Source organism: Lepus europaeus, chromosome 22 (assembly GCF_033115175.1).
Source record: "Lepus europaeus isolate LE1 chromosome 22, mLepTim1.pri, whole genome shotgun sequence".
In the NCBI taxonomy this organism is placed as follows: Eukaryota; Metazoa; Chordata; class Mammalia; order Lagomorpha; family Leporidae; genus Lepus; species Lepus europaeus.
Window position 1 is genome coordinate 11,733,282 of NC_084848.1, and position 22,830 is coordinate 11,756,111.

Sequence of the window (22,830 nt, forward strand, 5' to 3'; positions counted from 1 at the left end):
GGTTTGGAATGCAACAGAAATGCTCACATACAACACTAAGAGGAGAGTTATAACTGTGATGAAACATTTACCCTACGATAATGGAAAAACATGAAAGAAAGAAAAGGCCCAAGGGAGGGTAATGGAAAGAGGAGTGATAATTCCCCATCTTCCTTCTACTTTCATGCATTGAAAGATTTCCTGCATCCTGTTTAGCCAGGTAGGAGAGGATAGTTCCTGTACGTATTCCTAATTAGGTACGCAAAAGTGGACATTAAGTCAGATACTTTCACCTATACCTGGAAACTTTATGTGAAAAAATTCATACGTCTGCTCTTTTTACAAAAGATCTATTTATTTACTTAAAAGCAGAGTGACAGAGAGGGAGAGAGGGAGAAAGGGAGAGAGGAGGGAGGGAGAGAGGGAGAGAGGGAGAGATTTTCATTCATTTACCTGCTGGTTCACTCCCAAATCCCTGCAGCAACCAGGGCTGGGCCAGGCCAGGAATCCCTTCCAGGTCTCCCCTGTAGGTGGCAGGAACTTGCTCCATCATCTGCTGCCTCCCGGGTGCATTAGCAGGAAGCCGGTAGCTTGGAGTTGCTTGTTCTCAAGCCAGCGCTCGGATTCAGGATGCAGGTGTCCCAAGTGACAGCTTCACCCACTGCGCCACACGTCTGCTCTTTAGAGGAATGAGAGGAGGCCATGAAATGAGAGGTGCAGATGGGAATAAAAGGCGGGGTGGGGGGGATAAACTAGCCAGCTCCTACAGTCACACTTAAAAGAGAAACACCTACAAGCTGGAAGAACATTGAATAGTTGCAGAGATACAAGCTGACACGACAAAGAAGGTCTTAAAAGGAGACTGGGACTAAGCCAGTTCTTAAAATATCACTTTTCTAGTCAAAGAAAACTAGCCTGAATAGTGGGGATTTAACTATTTTCTCTCTTCAAAATTATTTGAGAAAGGTATATGCTGTTTCATTGATCTTTTTCATGATCGATATAACTTACAAACAACACACATCACTTTAGGAGAGCTGTCATCCCAACATAAGCTGAAAACTCAGGTAATTTTGGGAAGAAAGAGTGAGCTACTCAGGAATATTCATTTAACCTTTTAAACCTTTTGTCCAGGGGCCGGTATCGCAGCACAGCAAGTTAAGCTGCCACCTGCAAGGCTGGCATCCCATATGGATGCCGGTTCCAGTCCCAGTTGCTCCAAAGGTCATCTATGTCAATCCAATTCCCTGCTAAAGCACCTGGGAAAGCAGCAGAAGATGGCCCAAGGCCCTGGGTCCTTGCACCCATGTGGGAGAACTGGAAGAAGTTCCATGCTCCTGGCATCAGCCTGACCCAGCCCCTGCTGTTGTGGCCATTTGGGGGAGCAAACCAGCAGATTGAAGATCTTTCTCTCTCTCTTTCTCTCTGTCTCTCCCCTTCTCTCTAACTCTGCCTTTCAAATAAATAAAGTAAATCTTTATTTGTCCTAGGCTCAGATGAGATATCCTCAGCCTGAATACACAGCCTCCTTATGGCACCAGCAAATGCCCTGAGAACTCAAAAGTCTTTTTTGGACCCATTTCTGCCTCAAGACGCTAAAGTTTCTGATGCTCTCCACAGTTGTTTACCAGGTTTTTAGTTACGGTCTGGGGAGAGAGGCGATCTGCAGCCACCCTAAACTGGTCCAGACCCTACTGCAAGGTCAGCTCCCGCAAACATATGACAAAGTGTCCAGAGCCACCATCCCTCACTTCGTTTTAATGCTAAGATCTCCACCCCAGGAGGAGTTTAGGTTGCATTGTAAGAATGCAACCTATGTGGGTGCATGTTTCTGAGCTACACCTCCGTGAGCTTGCACCTGCCCCTCCAAGAACTTCCTGTCTGCATATTCACTTCCCCTCGCTCAGGAGCTACAGCCTTAGAAATGATTCTCCTCGGCCTCCTTATCTGTGGCAAATTAAGTTTGCTTTGAGTGACAACTCTTTTTCTCCTTTTGGTGTTTTTTCTTTTTTAAAGATTTATTTATTTATTTATTTATTTGAAGTCAGAGTTAACAGAGAAAGGAGAGGCAGAGAAAGAGAGAGAGAGAGAGAGAGAGAGAGAGAGAGAGAGAGAGAGAGGCCTTCCATCCACTGGTTCACTCCCCAGAAGGCTGCAATGGCCAGAGCTGGGCCGATCCAAAGCCAAGAGCCTGAAGCTTCTTCCAGGTCTCCCATGCGGGTGCAGGGGCCCAAGGACTTGAGCCATTTTCTATTGCTTCCCCAGGCCATAGCTGAGAGCTGGATTGGCAATGGAGCAGCCAGGACTTGAACTGGCACCCATATGGGATACTGGCACTGCAGGTGGCAGTTTTACCAGCTGTGCCACAGTGCTGGCTGCTCTGGTGTGTTTTTTAAAAATATTTATTTTTCTTTTTTTATTATTTTATTTTATTTATTTGTCAGGTAGAGTTATAGACAGTGAGAGAGAGAGAGAGACAGAGAGAAAGGTCTTTCTTCTATTGGTTCACTCCCCAAATGGCCGCTATGGCCGGAACTACGCCGATCCGAAGCCAGGAGTCAGGTGCTTTTTCCTGGTCTCCCACGCGGGTGCGAGGGCCCAGCACTTGGGCCATCCTCCACTGCCCTCCCGGGCCACACAGAGCTGGACTGGAAGAGGAGCAACTGGGACTAGAACCCAGCGCCCATATGGGATGCCAGCGCTGCAGGCGGAGGATTAACCAAGTGAGCCACTGAGCCGGCCCCCATTTATTTTTCATTTACTTGAAAGGCTGAATGATGGAAGGAGGGAGGGAGGGAGGAAGGAAGGGGGAGAGAGAGAGAGAGACTCTTCTACTGGTTCACCCCCAAAGACTGGGCCAGGCTGAGGCCAGGAGCTAAGAACTCCATCCGGGTCTTCCACATGAATGCTGGGAATCCAAGCTCTTGGGCCATCATTGCTGCATCCTAGGATGCATTGGCAGGGAGCTGGATGGGAAGCGCAGAGCAGCAGGGATTTGAACCCGGCACACTTATATGGGATGCTGGGCTTCACCTGCTGTGCTACAGTGCCTGCTCTCTGCTGCATTTCTTTTTCTTTCTTTCTTTTTTTTTAAAGATTTATTTTATTTATTTGAAAGACAGAGTTATAGAGAGAGGTAAAAACACAGAGAAAAGTTTTCCATCTGCTGATTCACTTCTCAAATGGCCGCAACAGCTGAAGCTGAGCAGCCAATCTGAAGTCAGGAGCTGGGAGCTTCTTCTGGGTCTCCCACATGGAAGCCGGGGCCTGAGCACTTGGGTCATCCTCCACTGCTTTCCCCAGGCACATTAGCAGGGAGCTGGATCAGAAGTGGAACCCATGCCCATATGGGATGCTGGCGCTGCAGTCTAGGCTTTAACCCGCTGCGCCACAGCGCCAGCCCTCTGGTGTATTTCTTGATTTAACTAGAAAGAAAGTAGACCCACAATTTTGGGTGTGTAATACTTATAGAATGGTAAACCCAAGTGGAGTCCCATCTAATAATTATTCCATTTTGTAATATCATTACCAAGTGCTGTTGGTGACATCCTGCTCTGATTTCTACATGACTTCTCAAAACCTTACGTATCTGAGACATATTCTTGAGTATGTAAATTGTGAGTTAGGAACAAATATGGGTGTGTTCCAGTAAAAGCTACATTTATTTTGGTGAAAAAATGCTTTAAATCTGTGCATATGAAGGGCCTTTAAAAAGCTCATGAAAAATGTGTACTTTGAAAAGGCCATGTCTGAATTTTAAAGTTCAAACTGTGTGCACATATTAGGGTATTTCCAGTGAAATCCTGTCCCCTTCCTTCTCCACACACACCCCAAAACAAAACAGCAGGTGGAGCCAATGAATCGGCTCAGGCTCTTCTAGGTCCTTGCTGATACCTTGGGTTTTCACAGGACTCTTTTCTTTGTTTTACTTCATAGGGACTCCCCCGAAAATTCCTTGAGACCTGTTTCTCCAGTTCGCCTGAGTTCGTGGTGTGTGCAGAGTCTCTCCCTCTGAAGATGAAAGGAGTTGCTTTCAGATGTTCTGGGTAGACCAGTTTAAAACTTCATACATCATGCAAGCTAATTGGCACACCTGCAGGCCCTGGATGGTGATGCTGGCTGTGGAAATAGCCTCACTTATGCCTTCATTCACTCATTCACTCTGCTTTTTAGAAACTCTAGGTTCCAAGTGACAGAAAATCACCTTGAATTAGTTTACTGAAATGGGAAATGTATTATAAGCATATTGGACTGTTTCCTAGCACCTGAGCCTAAGAACAAAGCTGAGCTCCAGAGACAACTGGAATTAGAGTTCCGGAGCCCCTGGGACCCTCCTCCTCTACTCACATTGGTGTTGAAACCCAGCCCCTGCACTGTGCCTTTGATGCAGATGCTAGGTGCTATCAGGTCCAAGTCTCCCATGGTCTCCCAGCATCCCCCTCTAGGGTTAACACTTCCTTGCTATGCTTTTACTGAAATTAACACACTGAATTGAGCTAATGGGGGCCGCCTTGTGGTGAATGAGCCGCCCCCTGTGACGTGGACATCCATATCAAAGCGCCAGTTGGAGTCCTGGATACTCCGCTTCCAATCCAGCTCTGTGCTTTTGTGTCTGAGAAGGCAGCAGAGGATGACCCAAGTGTTTGGGTCCCTGCCACCCATGTGGGAGATCAGGATGGAGTTCCTGGCTCCTGGCTTGTTGTGGTCATTTGGGGAGTGAACCAGTGGATGGAAGGTTCTTCCAAAGGTGTTTCTCTCTCTCTCTCTGATACTCTGCTTTAAAATAAATAATTTTAAAAAATAAATTGAGGGAGTGGCACAGCTGCCCTTCAGGTTTCCGATCACAAGGCACCTGAGATCATCGATCTCACCATAGGTGGACATCTTGATATTTGGTCTGGTCTTTAAGGAATTCTTTTCCAGGAAGTCCAGGTCCTGAATAAGAAGTAACCGCCACCTCTGACCAGAGCCCAGTTTTCTACCATCAAAATTCCTTAAAGAATACAATATTGCCACCAATATATCAAAGGGTCAGGAGCACTGTAGACCAACCAGGGATCTGCACACGAGCTCAGTACTCTGATCCCTCATCCCAATAGGAACCTTCACCCCTAACTCGTCAAGGATCCCAGCAGTTAGGTCATCACTGCCCTGCTTCGTGCTCTGTGCTTTGCAAGAAACACCTGCTTTCTTCTACCGCCCGGTGCGAGTGATTGGCTTCCTGTGTTATACGAGTGGACCCAGTTTTGGGAATATTCTATAAAAGTTTTACCCTTCTCTTTCTTCAGGCAGCTTTCCTCTGCTTCTACACCAGCTCTGGGCTATCACATCTTGGAACATTGAGTGAGTGTTTCTTTGACAGATCATCTGGCCCATAAAGATTAATCTGCTTATTAAAAAAAAAATAAGGCGGGTGTTGTGATGCGGTGGGTTAGGCTGCAGTCTGGGATACATGCATTCCATACTGGAGTGTCCAGTTTCAGTCTTGGTTACTCTGCACTTCCAATCCAGCTTCTGGCTAATGTGCCAGGGTGGCAGCAGATAACGGGCCAAGGGCTTGGGTTCCTGTCACGTGGGAGACTCACATGGAGTTCCTGGCTCCTGGCTTTGGCCCAGGCTAGCCTCAGCTGCTGCAGGCATTTGGGGAAGGAACCGGTGGATGGGAGATCTCTCTCTCTTTCTAATAAATAGATAAGCCTTAAAATATTACGTGGCTCTTTAGGGAGAGGTTTCCTGACCTCTGTTCAGCATTTATCTATTTCATATACATTTAATACATTTTATTTCCCTCTCAGGTGCTTTAGTTACGATAACATCAATTTTCTTCTAGTTTTAATCCTTACAAATCTAATCAATCACACTTACAAATATGGCAACCTTTAGAGTCTCTTAGGTGTCCTGAAACTGCTCAGACTCCACTAACTTAAATCTTGTCAGTTACGCAAGTGCACACTTTAAACTGCTCACGGGAGAGGGTCACTGAAGCCAAATTTTCTTACACATTGGCGAGTACACAAAATACCTAATACGCCCAGACTTCTTACTACAGAAGCATTATTTTTGAGGGTTTAATTCCCTATTAATTCTTGTTCTGGGGTGGAAAGGCAAGAGGCACTGGGGAACGCTGTTGGCATCCCCGTGCCCTGACGGGATCGGCTGAGGCAGGCAGATGCCGTTCTGCTTAGCTGAGGTAACTCAGGGCCATGCCGGCAGAGCCTGAGGCCTACAGCTGCGGGCGTGTGGCCCTGCCGTCCCTGCTGTCACACGTCCCCCCGTTTTGTGACTGTTGATCAGGGACTTCAAAGCTTGAAGCGCTCACACAACCTCGGTCTCTGCAGGTCTGCAGCTTCCCAGGTCTACCTGTTTTTTTCGTTGATTTGCACCTCTGATTTCTAATTTCCTGTTTAACTCTAAAGATCTTTAAACTCCTTGAGATCCACACACACACACACAAATCTTCATTTTTCTGTCTCTTTACTTGCAGATGCTTCAGTTTGTATCTTTACTATGCAAGAACTTGAAAAAATAACCTCAGCGTATTAATCTAACAGTTTATCTAACAGAATTAATAAGAATCATTTGGTGGTGCAGGGGGTTAAACTGCCTCCCATCTGTGTCTCAGCTGCTCCACTTCCAATCCAGCTCCCTGCTAATGCACCTGGGAAGGCAGAAGATGGCCCTAGGGCTGGTGCTATGGCATAGTAGGCTAAGCCTCCACCTGCAGCACCAACATCCCATATGGGCGCCAGTTTGTGTCCTGGCTGCTCCTCTTCCAATCCAGTTCCCTGCTTATAGCAGAAGATGGCCCAAGTACTTGGGCCCCTGCCACTATGTGGGAGACCCAGTTGGAGTTCTGGGCTCCTGGCTTTGGCTTGGCCCCGCCCCAGCCGGTGTGGCCATTTGGGAAGTGAACCAGTGGATAGAAGATTTGTGTCTGTCACTCTGCCTTTCAAATCAATCTTAAAACACACACAGTGAATCACAATGAGGCCATATGTTGCATTTGGTGATTTGTCTTGCCCTCTCAATGTCATCCAATTCCTCAGAGAAACTCGTTTATTAGTTGTCTGTAATTTCCCCCATTCTGAGTTTGGCTGACTGCTTCCATGTGGTGTGAAATCTTGTAAGTTGTCCTTTAGCCCCTATAGATCTGGTGGGAGGCTTGATTCAGACTTACTCCCTGAGCAGGCAAAGGTATTTCCTAAAAGAGAGCTTTGACCCCCATCGGGCCTTTCCGGGGTGTTAGAACGGGCAACCCCATCGGAGCTTGGCCGTCTTGCGTGGCTTTGACTGGACTCTGCAGTTGAACTCACACAGTTGCCAGCTTGAGTTTTCATGGGCCAGACACAACGCTCGTGCGTTGTCTTCCTCCAGGATGAGGAAAGCAAAGCTTAAAGCATTTAATCTTTATTTTTAAAAGATTTTTATTTATGTATTTGAGAGGTAGAATTACAGACAGTGAGAAGGAGAGACAGAGAGAGGGCTTCCATTCGCTGGTTCAGTTCCCAGATGGCCGCAACGGCCGGAGCTTCTTCCGGATCTCCCACGCAGGTGCAGGTGCAGGTGCAGGGCCCCAAATACCTGGGCCGTCTTCTTCTGCTTTCCCTGGCCAGAGAGCGGGATCGGAAGAGGAGCAGCTGGGACCAGAACCGGCGCCCGTGTGGGACGCCAGTGCTGCAGGTGAAGGCTTTAGCCCACTAGGCCACAGCGCCGGCCTCTAGAACGTTATATTAAACTGACTTGGCAAGCCACGCTGTGACTTCACGGTGGAATCGGAACCCCGAGGACTCCGGCTCGTAACAGCGCGATCTCCTGCTCTCCGCGATTCCAGTATTCAGACACCTGAGGCCGCAGCCGCTAGGAAGCCGCCCTGCCCCGCCCCTCCCTCTGGCCACGCCCATGCCCCGCCCCCTAGCCCTCCGCCCACTCCGCCTGGTCTGAGGTCAAGCCCCGGCCCGCACTAGGAAAACCACGCTTCCCAGCATACACCGCGACGGCGGAGGCTTCAAACCGGCGCTTGGCTGCCGCCGCCATTTCTGTAGAGGGGAAGGGCGGAGAAAGCTGCGTTGATGGCGCTGTTCCCGGCCTTTGCGGGCGTGAGTGAGGCCCCCGATGGTGGGAGCTCCCGGAAAGGTAAGCTCGCAGAAGGATCGGTGGAGGTTCTCGGTGGGTCCAAGCGGCAGTTTCACGGGCCCGGTCTGGGCTTTGGCCTTGGGATTGTTTATCCGTTTATATCCCAGAGTTCTCCGCGGCGCTGCAAAGCGTTCTGGGAAGGGCGCTAGGCTTCGTTCCGGTTTTGGAACGCAAAGGTGTTCTCCTGGGGCTCGGGTGGTGGGGTTGTGGAAGGGGGAAGGAAAACGGAGGCGCGGCCTTGGGGCTGGGGCTAAGACGTTCCCGTGTTGCCGGCGTCCGTTCTTTCTCCGCGCCTGAGCGACTTAGTCGTTACAAGGGGAACTCTCCACCTGTCAGGGAGACGCCTGCTGCAAATACCAGCCGAGGGCCCTTCAGAAAGTTTGTGGCGAATGGAACTAAACGGCAAGCTTGTTTGGGCGCAGAAAATGTTGAAATCCATGCATACGCGCGCAAACGACAGTCTTCAAAGAGGCCACGAGGATGCGACTCAGGAACACACCGTGCATGGGCTTTGCCAGAGGCTGTGGGCACAGAACTTTTAATTCCCGTTTTCCTCACAGTGTTTGAAGTGCCCTCGAATTTTCCGCTGCCCGTTTTTAACTTCCGGAGTCCTCACTGGGCTCTGGTCCTTTGGTGAGGCATTGGGACCCAAATCCTAATCAGTTTCCAGCTGCGGGCAGCACCAGGCCAGAGTTTGTGTCTTGCGGTCTGCCGTGCGCCCGGCTTACGGCAGTGAGTATGTGAGCTTCAGGCGCGCTGTCAGCAATGGAGGCCGCGCGGTGAATTCACCTCACTGGCGAATGTCTGACCCCCCTCAAAAGACAGCATTACAGCGGGTTTAAAGATCTCAGTTGGCTTTTATTCCTGATTCTAGAGTTGGACAGGCCCTGAGCCACGCTGAGCTCAGAAAGTGGAAGAACTCGACAGAGCTTAACGCCTTGTATCAGGGTGTGTGCCGCCTGTAAGTGAAGCTACGTGGCTGTGTTTGCTGGGGCTCAGCTGTTTGTTACAAGAGTCTGCTCTCACTGTCCACTCTGCCTGTCAAAAAAAAAAAAAAAAGAATCTGCTGCTCCCGTGGGCTTTGGGTTAGTGGCCGCAGCAAGCCTGGCTGGGGTTGGCCGTGTGAGGATGCTCGTCCCCGCGGTGTCCTCAGGCTTAGACTTAGCTGTGACCTCTGCTTCTGTCCTCACAGTGCCGGTACTCCACCGTGTGTGACATTTCTCATAATCCTGAGGAAGTTCTTCTGTGATTGATGTGATTGTGGTTTTCTCTTACTGGGTCGGAACCTCCGAGAGTTCAAGGACAGTGTTTACTCATTGTTGCCTACTTGGTTCAAAGCATAGTAGGAGTTAGGAGCGCGTGCTGTGGCTTAGTGGATTACGCTGCCGCCTACGGCGATGGCATCCCAAGTGGGTGCCGGTTTAGGTTGGTTTAGGTCCGGGCTGCTCCACTGTTGATACATCTCCCTGCTAATGCACCTGGATAGCAGTGGAAGGTGGTCCAAGTACTTGGGACCCTGGCATCCATGTGGGAGACCTGGAAGAAGCTCCTGAGTTCAGCCTGGCCCAGCCCTGGCTGTTGCAGTCTTTTTTTTTTTTTTTTTTTTTTTAATTGTTTGAGGGGCAAAACAACAGGGAGAGAGAGGGTGAGAGAGAGAGAGGTTGGTCTTCCATCCGCTGTTTCACTCCCCAAATGGCTGCAACGACCAGAGCTGGCTGACCCAAAGCCAGGAGCTTGTTTTGGGTCTCCCACGTGGGTCCAGACACTTGGGTCATCTTCCACTGCCCCTGTTGCAGCCTTTAGTGGAGTGAACCAGTGGATGGAAGACTGCTCCCTCTCCACTGTAACTGCCTTTCAAGTAAATAAATAAATCTTTAAAAAATAAGTGTTCAGTAACTATTTGCTGGATGGGCAAATAGTTGATCTTTTTAAAAAAATTTCTTTATTTGAAAGAGTTAGAGAGAGGGAGAGTTAGTCCTTAATTATGTGTTACATAAAATATATATGTCTACCTGAAAAGTAACGGTACAAGGTAAGATGTTACAGATATCACAGGTGAACTACATGAATAATGGCTTAGAATAGAAGGTTCAGAGAAGGCTTTATGGAGGAACTAAGTTTTGAGACAAGCCATCAGGAGGATAGAATTTTGGGCAGAAACAGTAAAAGGACATTCCAAGGCTCTCAAGACTCTAGAGAACTGCAGAGTGTCCAGTTTGTCTGGACATTACAGTGGCATGGGGGCACCATGGGACGTACAGTCGGGACAGTGGACATCATAGTGGCATGGGGGCACCAGGGGACGTAGGGTCGGGGCAGTGGACATTACAGTGGCATGGGGGAGCCGGGGGACGTAGGGTTGGGACTGTGGACATTACAGTGTCATGGGGGAGCCGGGGGACGTAGGGTTGGGACGGTGGACATTACAGTGTCATGGGGGAGCCGGGGGACGTAGGGTTGGGATGGTGGACATTACAGTGGCATGGGGGAGCCGGGGGATGTAGGGTCAGGATGGTGGACATTATATTGGCCTGGGGCCACTGGGAGACGTATGGTCAGGACGGTAGTGAGGGGGATAGTGGCCTTTAGTAATTGGCCTGGGGTCTATCCTGTTTTGGGAAGGAGAAACTGAAGTTTCTAGGGGAATGTTATTCTTGTCATTTATTTGAACCAGTATTTATTGCACATTTTCTGCATGTCCAATATGCAAGATAATGTGTGTGTAGATACTTTTTTTTTTTTTTTTTAAACTAGTCTCTTTTGGCTGGCGCCACGGCTCACTAGGCTAATCCTCCGCCTTGCGGCGCCGGCACACCGGGTTCTAGTCCCGGTCGGGGCACCGATCCTGTCCCGGTTGCTCCTCTTCCAGGCCAGCTCTCTGCTGTGGCCCGGGAGTGCAGTGGAGGATGGCCCAAGTGCTTGGGCCCTGCACCCCATGGGAGACCAGGAGAAGCGCCTGGCTCCTGCCATCGGAACAGCGCGGTGCGCCGGCCGCAGCGCGCTACCGCGGCGGCCATTGGAGGGTGAACCAACGGCAAAAGGAAGACCTTTCTCTCTGTCTCTCTCTCTCACTGTCCACTCTGCCTGTCAAAAATTAAAAAAATAAAATAAAAAACTAGTCTCTTTTAAAAAAGATTTATTTATTTATTTGAAAGAGTTAGAGGTAGAAATTGATAGATCTTCATCTTGTGCGGGTGCAGGGGCCCAAGCACTTGGACCATCTTCCTCTGCTTTCCCAGGCCATAGCACAGAGCTGGATTGGAAGAGGAGCAACTGAGACTTGAACTGGTTCCCATATGGGATGTTGGCGCTGCAGGCAGAGGCTTATCCCATTGTGCCACATTGCTGGCCCCTCTGTCTATTATTATTACCAAACACTTAATCCTATTTATATGATCACTTTAACACTTAATCCTATCTATGTGATCATTCTTAACACTTAATCCTATCCATATGATCACTTTATCGCTTAAGATGGTATTTTTGTCTCTCAGCTCAAGGGGATTTGGGGTCCCATGGCAAGTTTTTAAACTGTACCCTTAGAAGTAAGTCTGTAGGAATATATGCAGAACTGTGCAGCTTTACAGTTACAAACTTACTGCATTTCATAATTGCAACTTTAGGAACATGGTGATTCTTTCCACCATGCTGCCCTCCCACCCCCATTTATGAATTTTTAGAATACATTTATTTATTGTAATTTTTTTGCTATTTGTTTTTTAAGTTCCTAAGATTTTTTTTTTTTCCTCAATTTGACAGATAAAGTTAGACAGAGAGAAAGGTCTTCCTTCTGTTGGTTCACCCCGAAATGGCCGCCACAGCCAGCGCTGTGCCAATCCACAGCCAGGAGCCAGGTGTTTCTTCCTGGTCTCCCATGTGGTTGCAGGGGCCCAAGCACCTGCGCCATCCTTCACTGCCCTCCCAGGCCACAGCAGAGCTGGGCTGGAAGAGGAGCAACTGGGACTAGAACCCTGCGCCCATACGGGATGCTGGCTCTGCAGGTGGAGGATTAGCCAATTGAGCCATGGTGCCAGCCCCCTAAGTACCTAAGATTTTTAAAACAGGTTTATTTGTTTATTTGAAAGGCAGACAGGATGAGAGGTCTTCTGGTCCAAATGGCTGCAACAGCCCAGGGCTGGCCAGGCTAAAGCTGGGAGCCAGGAATTCCCTCTGGGTCTCCCATGTGGGTGGCAAGAGCCCACGTTCTTGGGCTGTCATCTGCTACCTTGAGGAATTGGTTTATTTATTTAAAAAAAATTTTTTTTTTTTTTGACAGGCAGAGTGGACAGTGAGAGAGAGACAGAGAGAAAGGTCTTCCTTTTGCTGTTGGTTCACCCTCCAATGGCCGCCGCGGTTGGCGCGCTGCGGCTGGCGCACCGCGCTGATCCGATGGCAGGAGCCAGGCGCTTCTCCTGGTCTCCCATGGGGTGCAGGGCCCAAGCACTTGGGCCATCCTCCACTGCACTCCCGGGCCACAGCAGAGAGCTGGCCTGGAAGAGGTGCAACCGGGACAGAATCCGGTGCCCCGACCGGGACTAGAACCCGGTGTGCCGGCGCCGCAAGCGGAGGATTAGCCTAGTGAGCCGCGGCGCCAGTCTTTTTTTTGTTTTTTTGACAGGCAGAGAGAAAGGTCTTCCTTTTCCATTGCTTCACCCCCCCCCCCCCCCAATGGCTGCTGTGGCCAGCGCACCGTGCTGATCTGAAGCCAGGAGCCAGGTGCTTCTGGTCTCCCATGCGGGTGCAGGGCCCAAGGACCTGGGCCATCCTCCACTGCGCTCCTGGGCCACAGCAGAGAGCTGGACTGGAAGAGGAGCAACTGGGACAGAACTGGTGCCCCAACCGGGACTAGAACCCGGGGTGCTGGCACTGCAGGCAGAGGATTAGCCTATTGCGCCACGACACTGGCTAATTTTTTTTTTTTTTTTTTTTTTTTTTGGACAGGCAGAGTTAGACAGTGAGAGAGAGAGAGAGACAGAAAGGTCCTCCTTCTCTGTTGGCTCACCCTCCAAGTGGCTGCTATGCTGGCATATTGCGGCCGGCGCGTTGCACCGATTCGAAGCCAGAAGCCAGGCGCTTCCTCCTGGTCTCCCAAGCGGGTGCAGGGCCCAAGCACTTGGGCCATCCTCCACTGCACTCCCGGGCCACAGCAGAGAGCTGGCCTGGAAGAGGGGCAACCGGGACTAGTACCTGCGCCCCGACCGGGACTAGAACCCTGGGTGCCAGCACCGCAGCCGGAGGATTAGCCTAGTGAGCTGCGGTGCCGGCTGAGGAGCTGGAACCCAAAAGGCACTCACTCCCATGTGGGATGTGGGTATCCCAGGTGTTGGCTTAACCTGCTGTGCTGCAATTCCTACTACATTTTTGTAATGTTTTAAACTTTTTTTTTGAGAGAGAGACAGGGAGAATGCATGCTTCCTTATGCTGACTCACTCCTTAAAAGCCAGCATTGGTTGGGAGCTGGAAACTCAATCCAGGTCTCCTCCATGGGTAGCAGGAACCCTCTTTCTTGAATCATAGTTGCTTCCAGTGCCTGCATTAGCAGGAAGCTAGCCTCAGGAGCCAGAGCTGGGAGTTGAACTTGGCCACTCCAGGGTAGGATGTAGGCGTCTTAACTGGTGGGCTGAATGCTCACCTCCGTATCTGTATTTCAGTCTGGTGTGGCTAGTATCTTCCTCGTCCTCAGATTGTTCCATCTTTGGCTATTGGGAGCCTAATCAAGTTGGTGCTGGTGTCCTTTGGGTGTGACCCCATCATTGGCAGTTTCCTTGCTTTCTGTCAGAGATGCCCAGGATTTATTGCTTCAGGCCCGAACTCAGCCTTTTCTCCATGGACCCCTGATTTCTTTTTGTGTAAAATAGAATAGGTATGTTAAAACCACAGGCTGGCTTTTGGGGGTATCATTGCTACAGGGTTGTCATTACCTCTATACTTTTTCAGTAGATAGACCAGGAAGAAAAAAATATATTATGCATTCACACTGATATTTCCAAGTCAAATTTAAGATTGTGAAGTTTTTACTTCATTGATTTAACTTTCTTTATGCTGAAAATCTATTCCTAGTGCTGTAACATGATTAAGTGTTCAAAATAACAGTATTAATATTACTACTAATGTAATAATTTTTAATAATTATTAAATAAAATAATAACTAAGATGAATAATAGATTTTTGAAATTCTGTTCTTAGGGCATATCCCATAATGGATATACAGTCAAATCTTTTTTTTTTTTTTTAAGATTATTTACTTATTAGAGAGGTAGAGTTACAGAGACAGAGAGCGAGAAAATCTTCCATCTGTTCAGTCACTCCCCAATTGGCCACAATGGCCAGAGCTGCACCAATCCAAAGCTAGGAGCCAGGAGCTTCTTCCAGGTCTCCCACACGGGTGCGGGGGCCCAAGCACTTGGGCCATCTTTCATTGCTTTCCCAGGCCATAGCAGAGAGCTGGATCAGAAGTATAGTAGCCAGGACATGAACTGGAGCCCATATGGGATGCTGTCTCTGCAGGTGGAGGCTTAACCTACTATGCAACAGTGCCAGCCCCTCAAATCATTGTTTGTTTTTTAATCACTATGTTTTAAGATCACTTAATATATTGGTATGCTCACTAATTTGATGTACAGTTTGGTATATTTGGTTTCATTTGTTTTGAGGTTTTAGAGATTGCTTTTCCCTTTTAGATCTTGTTTTATAATGATGTAAAATATTTATGTAGTTCTAAAATTAAAAATATAAATAAGTTATATTCAGGGAAAAACCAAGCAGACTTCATCTCTGTTCCTGTAACTAAGAGGTGTGGGGAACTTCTGGCCTGCATATAAGGTTCACGAAATCATTGGGTTGGGCCCTGCCAAGGTAGCCACAGTCAGGACTTGAGATGCAATAAATCTAAGGCAGCCTAATTTTTTCAAAAGATTTATTTATTTGAAGGGCAGAGTTATAGAGAGGCACAGGCAGAGAGAGAGGTCTTCTATCTGCTGGTGCACTCCCCAGATGACCACAACGGCCAGAGCTGTGCCAGGATCCAGGAGCTTCCTCTGGGTCTCCCACGTGTGTGCAGGAGCCCAAGGACTTGGACCATCTTCTGCTTTCCCAGGCCATAGCAGGGAGCTGGGTCAGAAATGGAGCAGCCAGGATTCGAACTGGCACCCATGTGGGATGCCAGCACTGCAGGCGGCAGCCTTTACACCCTATGCCACAGCACCAGCCCCAGGCTGATTTTTTTTTTTTTGACAGGCAGAGTGGATAGTGAGAGAGACAGAGAGAAAGGTCTTCCTTTGCCGTTGGTTCACCCTCCAATGGCTGCCACGCTGATCTGAAGCCAGGAGCCAGGTGCTTCTCCTGGTCTCCCACACGGGTGCAGGGCCCAAGCACTTGGGCCATCCTCCACTGCACTCCTGGACCATAGCAGAGAGCTGGCCTGGAAGAGGGGCAACCGGGATAGAATCCGGCGCCCCAACCGGGACTAGAACCCGGTGTGCCGGCACCGTAGGCGGAGGATTAGCCTATTGAGCCATGGCGCCAGCCACCCAGGCTGATTTTTAAGTTGATAATTTTGTATGGCCTGCAAATAGTGTTTTCAGTATCCACAAGGCCCTTGGCAGAAAGAAAGGTTCCCACCCCTGCTCTAACCATTACTCTCCTGGTGCTGGCTAGAAATGTCTGCTATTCTGTATCTTACTTCAAATATGGAGATCACCCTCAGAGCGCAGTACAGGGTCTTGCACATTCTTTTTACTGGCGCTCAGAACTCCATCTTGTGAATATTGCATACTTTATTCAACCAGTCCCCTGTTAAGGACATTTGGACTGTTTCCAGTTTTGTGCTATTATAAATAGAAGCACTGTACTTTTTCCTTATGCTGTAAAAAGTTTTTTTTTTTTTATCGGTTCTCAAGAACCTTTTACTTGTGGGGAGAGAAGGAAAGCGGGGAGAGGAGAAAAGAGGGGCCGCGCCAGCCCTCACAGATCCCAATGTCCCTTTATGCTGATATCGTCCAATCAGATGAAAGGGCGAGTATAGCCTCAGGTCGAGAGTTCATCTGTTTCACCTGGTTCTTCCTAGTTGTTTATGCAGAGTCCATTCTGTTTCATGTGCTTCACCTGGCTGTTTTCGTAGGACTTGTGGTCGACCGATTGCTGCAAACCATGTAGATGAGGAGGTTCTCACAGGTGGCCAGCCTGCAGTTCCCCACAGCTCCCCCTTTTTTATTTATGGCGCAGAGTCGTGCCTGTCTATCGCTTCATCATGCTAAGCCATATCTGTTGTTGAGGGTCAGAGCGATACATAGCAAGCATAGCCTGTCGGACCACTACAGATACTTATGATTTTTGTATGAAAATTGTAAGGAAATTTGAAATTCAAGTCCTCAGGACAACAAAAGTGATTAAGCAAGACCTCAAGTAACAATGTTAATGCCATTTACAAAGGAAAAAACTAATACAAAAACATTCTTATTTACATTACACAAAGCTTAAGTTTAGCCTTGAACATAACTTTCAAAATACCTTCAAATATAACCAACTCAGGTCACTTTGCCAATTTGCTGCAGTACAAATCACGTGCAACATCTTTTCCTTAAGACAAAACAATTCTTCAAACAATACTGCAAGTACATCACTAAACACCCCATGAACTTAAGTTTTGCCACACTTTTTCCTATTCAAAAAGCTAGTATAGAGCTATAGCCAATGCATCGCAATTAGCTACCACATATTCTATTCCCCCTTTTTGTTTATTAAAGTTTTTAAGTACAGGTGAGTGTTCAATTATTGCCTGCCCTTGGGGATTGTAGGGCACACCTGTAACGTGTTTTTGCTACATTCTTAAAAGAATTCGGCATAAACGGGCCGAAGTGTACACCAGCCCGTTATCTGTTTTGATAATTTTGGGCACCCCCCAAGTGGCAAAGGACTGTAGACAGTGTTGAATAACCTGTTGAGTTCCTTCTTTGTTAAGAGCCGTGGTTGACACAATTCCAGAGAACGTGTCCACCGACACATGCAAACTGCTCTGGCGTCTTTGCATCTGTGTGATTAAGGCGTTCTTCAACCTTCTGTAAGATTGCAACTGCCCCTGGGGTCAGCATACGAGGTGAGGCAAGCTGTGAATCGCCTTCCAAAATGTTAAAAGCAATGGGCTCATTTCATCAGTGGTTAATTTACAATAAGGCCGTATCCAATTTAAGTTACCACATAATTTTTGGAAGTCATTTAAGGTCTTAAGTCCTGTGGTGGATATAACAAAATCTAAAGGAGCCATAGTGGTTGGTGTTAACCTTAGTCCTAGGTACTGATGGGGCCCTTTTGAATCTTCTCTGGTGCAATTTGTAACCCCGCCGTCTGCAAGCATGAGGTTAGCATGGTAAACGCTCTTTCTAGGGTGTCTTCTTGCAGCTGCCAACAGGTCTGCAAATGAAATTGCTCTAAGACATCCTTCCCCCATAAAGTTACAGGGATAGCACACACGTAAGGTTGTACTTTGCCTGTGGTGCCTTCTTGATCTTTCCAATCTAGCACTTGCGTGCTTCTGGAGGACAACAGCGGTGCCTAATCCTACCAAGGTGTTATCTCCTTCCTGGAGGGGCCATGAAGGAGGCCAGTCTTGTTTGGAGATAATACTAACATCTGCCCCCGTTCTCTAACAGCCCCTTGATTGCCTTTCCTTTGATAATAAGAGTCCATAGTCAAGAGTCATAGTGAGGGCTGCAAAATGCTTTCCTTGATTACCTCTAGTATCCTTTACAGGGCTTATTATTAGCAGCTGAGCAATGGGCTGCAATGGCAACAGCTGCACTATCCCCTTAGTAGATTGGAACATTACTTTGAGCTTTGAGCAAGGCAACTGAATAAGCCCCGTTAATGAGTTTGTAGCCCTTCCTATGGTAACGCCTAAACCGTTGATTTCGTCCATGGGCTCCCGAGGTTCCACATTTATTGCCTGGATTCCTATTTGAGGTGTTAATACTAAACAGTTGGTGGCTCGTAGCTCTGTGCAGTAAATGCTTGCCGGTCCTTTTGAGACGGTCCTACTCCTCCCATGGTTTGTCCTTTCACCCATTGAATTTTCGGGCTCCTGGGTGTGGGGGCCCGCCACCCATTTTTGGAGTGTACTATTCTGGCCACTTGATCTGGTGGGCGATAGAAACGAATTGCCTGCCTTATCTTGCTTAGAATAGCACTCATTTGCCCAATGGTTGCCTTTACCGCAGAGGGCACAGTGCTGGTTGGTGTCCCGATTGTCTGTTCTGTGCATTCCCTTTTCATGTGATCTTTTCCACACTTAAAACATCTTTGTCCTAGCCCGTTCCTTGGAATGGCCTTCATGCCCTCCAGGCTAGTTCTCTCACTTGCATCAAAACCTCATTGGGGCAACCAGCCTGAGCCTGTTTGTCATTAAAAGCTCCTTCCCCATTTAGCATATCCTTGTTCAGCCTGGCTGACTGTTCCTAGCGTTAGCATGGGCCTGAGCCCTCGCGAGCTCTCTGTAAGCGGTGGACCAGAGGAGGATGTCTCCCCCACCAAGCACTGCCTTAGCTAGGTTCCTCCAGTCCTCTGGGACTAGTCCATTGGTGCCTATGTTATCTAGGACTGCTTTAGTAAAGTGAGCATGTGGTCCATGTAATTGTACTGATTGTTGTAATTCCTTCAACAATTTATGGTCCAGGGGGGTCCATCCCCGGTTGCCCTGCGCGTCCACTATCACAGGGAAATCCTGATTTATGTGGTGATATTCTTCCCACTTAGGGGGAGTGCCTTGTCCTCCTGCCCATTTTTCTCGAGGAGGTTCCGGGGAGAAGCCTCCACCTTTTCTCTCGTGGAGGAGTCCTCTGGAGGGGGGAGTCTTGGTTCGAGTAGGGGGTACAGAAAGAAGGGGTCTCTCATCCTCCCTATCTCTGTCCTGACCCATGTTGGTCCTGTCTCCGTCTAGGCTCCTAGATTGAGATTCTCTCTGTGTTTCCTCTAGTAAATGTAAAAAGTTATTTTAAAAAAAACTGATAGTGGTAGTGGGTGCAGAATTTCAATTAAGAAAACACTGAACTCCTGGACAGGAGAGTCCGGCAACACCTAAAGGGAGAATGAGAAGGACCCTGCTCTCACTGCACCGTTGGGGGTTAGGCCAGGACTTAAGCAGGCATCCCATTCTCTCATTCGATAAGGAATCTGCAGGGGCTACACATTCAGCAATGCTTTTTTTTTTTTTAAGATTTATTTATTTGAGAGGCAGAGGCCGAGAGAGGTCTTCCATCTGCTGGTTTATTCCCCAAATGGCCGCAGTGCCTGGAGCTGTGCTGATCCAAAGCCCGGAGCTTCCTCCAGGTCTCCCACATGGGTGTAGAGGCCCAAGCACTTGGGCCATTTTCTGCTTTCCCAGGCCATAGCAGGGAGCTAGCTGGATCAGAAGTGGAGCAGTCCAGACTCAAACCAGCACCCATATGGGATATCGCCATGCAGGTGGCAGCTTTACCCGCCATGCCACAGCACTGGCCTCAACAATCAGGAACATTTAAAAGCTCACTGTTGACTGGCGCCGTGGCTCAATAGGCTAATCCTCCGCTTGCGGCGCCAGCACACCGGGTTCTAGTCCCAGTCGGGGCTCCGGATTCTGTCCCAGTTGCCCCTCTTCCAGGCCAGCTCTCTGCTATGGCCCGGGAGTGCAGTGGAGGATGGCCCAAGTGCTTGGGCCCTGCACCCGCATGGGAGACCAGGAGAAGCACCTGGCTCCTGGCTTTGGATCAGCGCGATGTGGCGGCCATTGGAGGGTGAACCAAAGGCAAAAGGAAGACCTTTCTCTCTTTCTCTCTGTCTCTCTCTCTCTCTCACTGTCTAACTCTGCCTGTCAAAAACAAAACAAAACAAACAAATAAACAAAAAAACCCAGAACACCTCACTGTTGACCTGTGGTATTGCCAGACAGGTATAGTGCATTCATTGTGGTGAGAGCTCTTAAGTGCTGGGATATTTTTTCTGCCGTCAGACTGTTATGATTGTGTGCCTAAAACAGTGTTGCTTGGGAGTCAACTATTTGGACAGGGTTGGAATGGAAGGTGGCCTATCAGTTCATTTACCTTTGTAATAACATGAAGCAGGTGCATTCCCATATTTGGGGGGAGAAAATAAGCCCAATTTTCCTCCCTGACGCTACTTTTCTTTCTCTCTGTATCAGAAAATGGCACCACTGTTAACCCAAACCAAAACTTAGACACGAGCCCTGCCTCCCAGGTCCCCAGTTTGAGTTCTCTGTCTGGTCCTTACCAACAGCTCTGAGGTTCATTAGGTTCTCTCTGCTCTCAGTACCACCCCGTAATCATTGTCATACCCTGGATTATAACAGCCTCCCAAAATGATATCCTTGTCTTTAGCCCTATCTTTACTCCTGGAGCTCTCTCCACACTGTAGCAAGTATGTTTTTTTTTTTTTTTTAATAAACATTTATTTATTTATTTCAAAGGCAGAGTTACAGGGAGGCAGAGGCAGAGAGAGAGAGATCTTCCATTTGCTGGTTCACTCTCCAAATGGCCGCAGTGGCCAGAGCTGGGCTTATCTGAAGCCAGGAGTCAGGAAATTCTTCCGGGTCTCCTATGTGGGTGCAGGGGCCCAAGGGCTTGGTTCATCTTCTGCTGCTTTCCTAGGTCATAGCAGAGAGCTGGATCAGAAGTGGAGCAGCTGGGACTGGAACCAGTGCCCATGTGGGATGTTGGCACTGCAGGCAGTAACTTTACCTGTTATGCCACAGTGCTGGTCCCTGTAGCAAGAACTTTAAAGGGGGTCAACGTTGTGGTGTAGTGGGTTACAGCCTGCAATGCCAGCATCCCGTATGGGCACTGGGTTTGTGTCCCAGCTGTTCCACTTCTGATCTAGCTCTCTGCTAATGTACCTAGGAAAGCAAAAGATGGCCCAAGTGTTTGGGCCCCTCACTCACATGAGAGACCTGGCTTTGGCCTGGCCCAGCCTTGGCTGTTGCAGCCATTTGGGTAGCAAACCAGTGGATGAAAGGTCTCTTTCTCCTTCTCTCCCTTTCTCTCTGTAACTTTCTTTCAAATAAATAAATAAATGTAAAAAATTGTTTTGAAATCAAAAAAGATAAATTAAAACATTGTATTCCATTCACTGGGCTAAGTGATTTGCAATTATTAACTCATTGAGTCTTTGTATCAGTTGAATGACATTGGTTCTGCTCCTTGCATTTTTACAGAGGAGCAATGGAGGTATGGAGCAGGTAGGTAGTTTGCTGGGGGTCATATGGCTTGCCTTTAAGTCACAGAGCCACAGGCAGTCTGACTTCAAATTACATGCCCTTGAACACGGCTTTGCTACTGGTGTTTTGAGCGTGATGACTGACTTTGTCACTCTTATTCAGAACTCTTGGACCAACTGCCCTTTCCTTTCAGTGTAAACCCAAAGTCTCTGAGGAGTTTAGGGCTCCATCTGACTAGCTCCATGGGCACCTTCTGCATCTCAGCCCCAGTGGCCCAGCCACAGTCACTGCTGTCTCCCCGAGTGTCAGGCTTTCTGTGTTTCGGGCCTTTGCGCAGGCCAGTGCTCTCTGCCTGTGTGTGTCCTAGCAGCATGATTGCTTTCCTCCTCAGTCGTGGGATTTTAGCGGAGTTGTTCTCCCAGCAGGTTTCCTGATCCATGCCTTGGTGAATTAGGGGACCTAGTCATGGCTTTGTTAGACCCTGGACTTGTTCTTTATCTTGATTGTTGCCACATTGCATCCAAGTGGCTGCCAGTCTCTCAGCTCTGTGAGCATAGTGTTGGGTTTGTCTTGTTCTTGTGTATTCCCAGCACCTGCAATAGTACCTGAGTCTTGCAGGAAAAAATCCTGAATGAAAAACAAAAACCTCCGTGAGGTCCAGTGTTTTGTCGCACAGTTAATTTGAGCTCCAGCTCTGCTGACTCCAGAGCCTGTGTTAGAAGCGCCCTGTGCTGTTGCAGCGTTGAGGTTTGGTAGTTTCTTCCACGCTGTTGGAGTTCTTGAGCCTTTTCAGGTTAACCGCAGGTGCCCTCCCATAGCAGGCTGCACTTTGCTCGTAGTCACTGTCTCACTTGCTGCTGCTTTTGCACAAATAAGTTTGTATTCTTAGACTCTTTGTCAGAAAATAGGGTTTTGATCAGAATGAGGAGGTTGGTTTATTCTTTTGAAAGGAACAAACATCTTCCCTTATATTTATGGTAATTTACTTACACAGTTGTCCCTAGAAATGTTGTTTTTAAGTTATCTCTAGATATCTAGATATCTCACTTACCTCTGAGTTCGTGCTATTTTGTGACAGCAGAATGAGGAATGAATGTAGAACTTGGATATCTTATCCAATTATAATTCAGAATTGATTTTAAAGTTTAAGCCTACTCGTGAAAGTCTTTCTTTCCTCTATCCAGGGTAGAATTGAAGTATTTTCACTAGTGAGGAAGAAATAGAGTTGTATTTTAGCAAAAAGCATTCAGTGCTAATTCATTATGTTCTTTTGTGTTCAGTTCCTTGGAAAGGTTGTACCTGCTGCAGTTATCCCAGGTAGCTGCCCATTTATTAAGCAGTGGTTCTGAAGTGGCTTCTTGGTTCCACCTTTCTTCCTTCAGAGCTGTGTATGTGACACAGTACCAGTGTCCAGGCAAGTTCCAGCCACAGTCTGTTTGCCAACCCACAAGAACCAAATATCTGTCAGCAGTTAGATCCTCTCTCTTAAACCCTAGGCGTTTGGTATCTTGCTGGTCTTC

General features: G+C 48.2%; 1 protein-coding gene across 9 annotated transcripts in view; it reads left to right on the top strand.

Moving 5' to 3' along the window:
* Window positions 1-7,971: 7,971 nt before the first annotated feature.
* The window catches only part of NRDE2 (NRDE-2, necessary for RNA interference, domain containing), a 61,500-nt gene continuing 46,641 nt past the window's right edge, over window positions 7,972-22,830 (top strand). For all 9 annotated transcript variants that reach the window (XR_009864794.1, XR_009864796.1, XR_009864797.1 and 6 more), the window contains exon 1: window positions 7,972-8,112. Coding sequence is in view for 5 of the 9 variants with exons in the window: in XM_062181152.1 (XP_062037136.1) it covers window positions 8,049-8,112 (64 nt within the window). In the remaining 4 variants the exon portion in view is untranslated. The remainder of the gene's footprint in view (window positions 8,113-22,830) is intronic.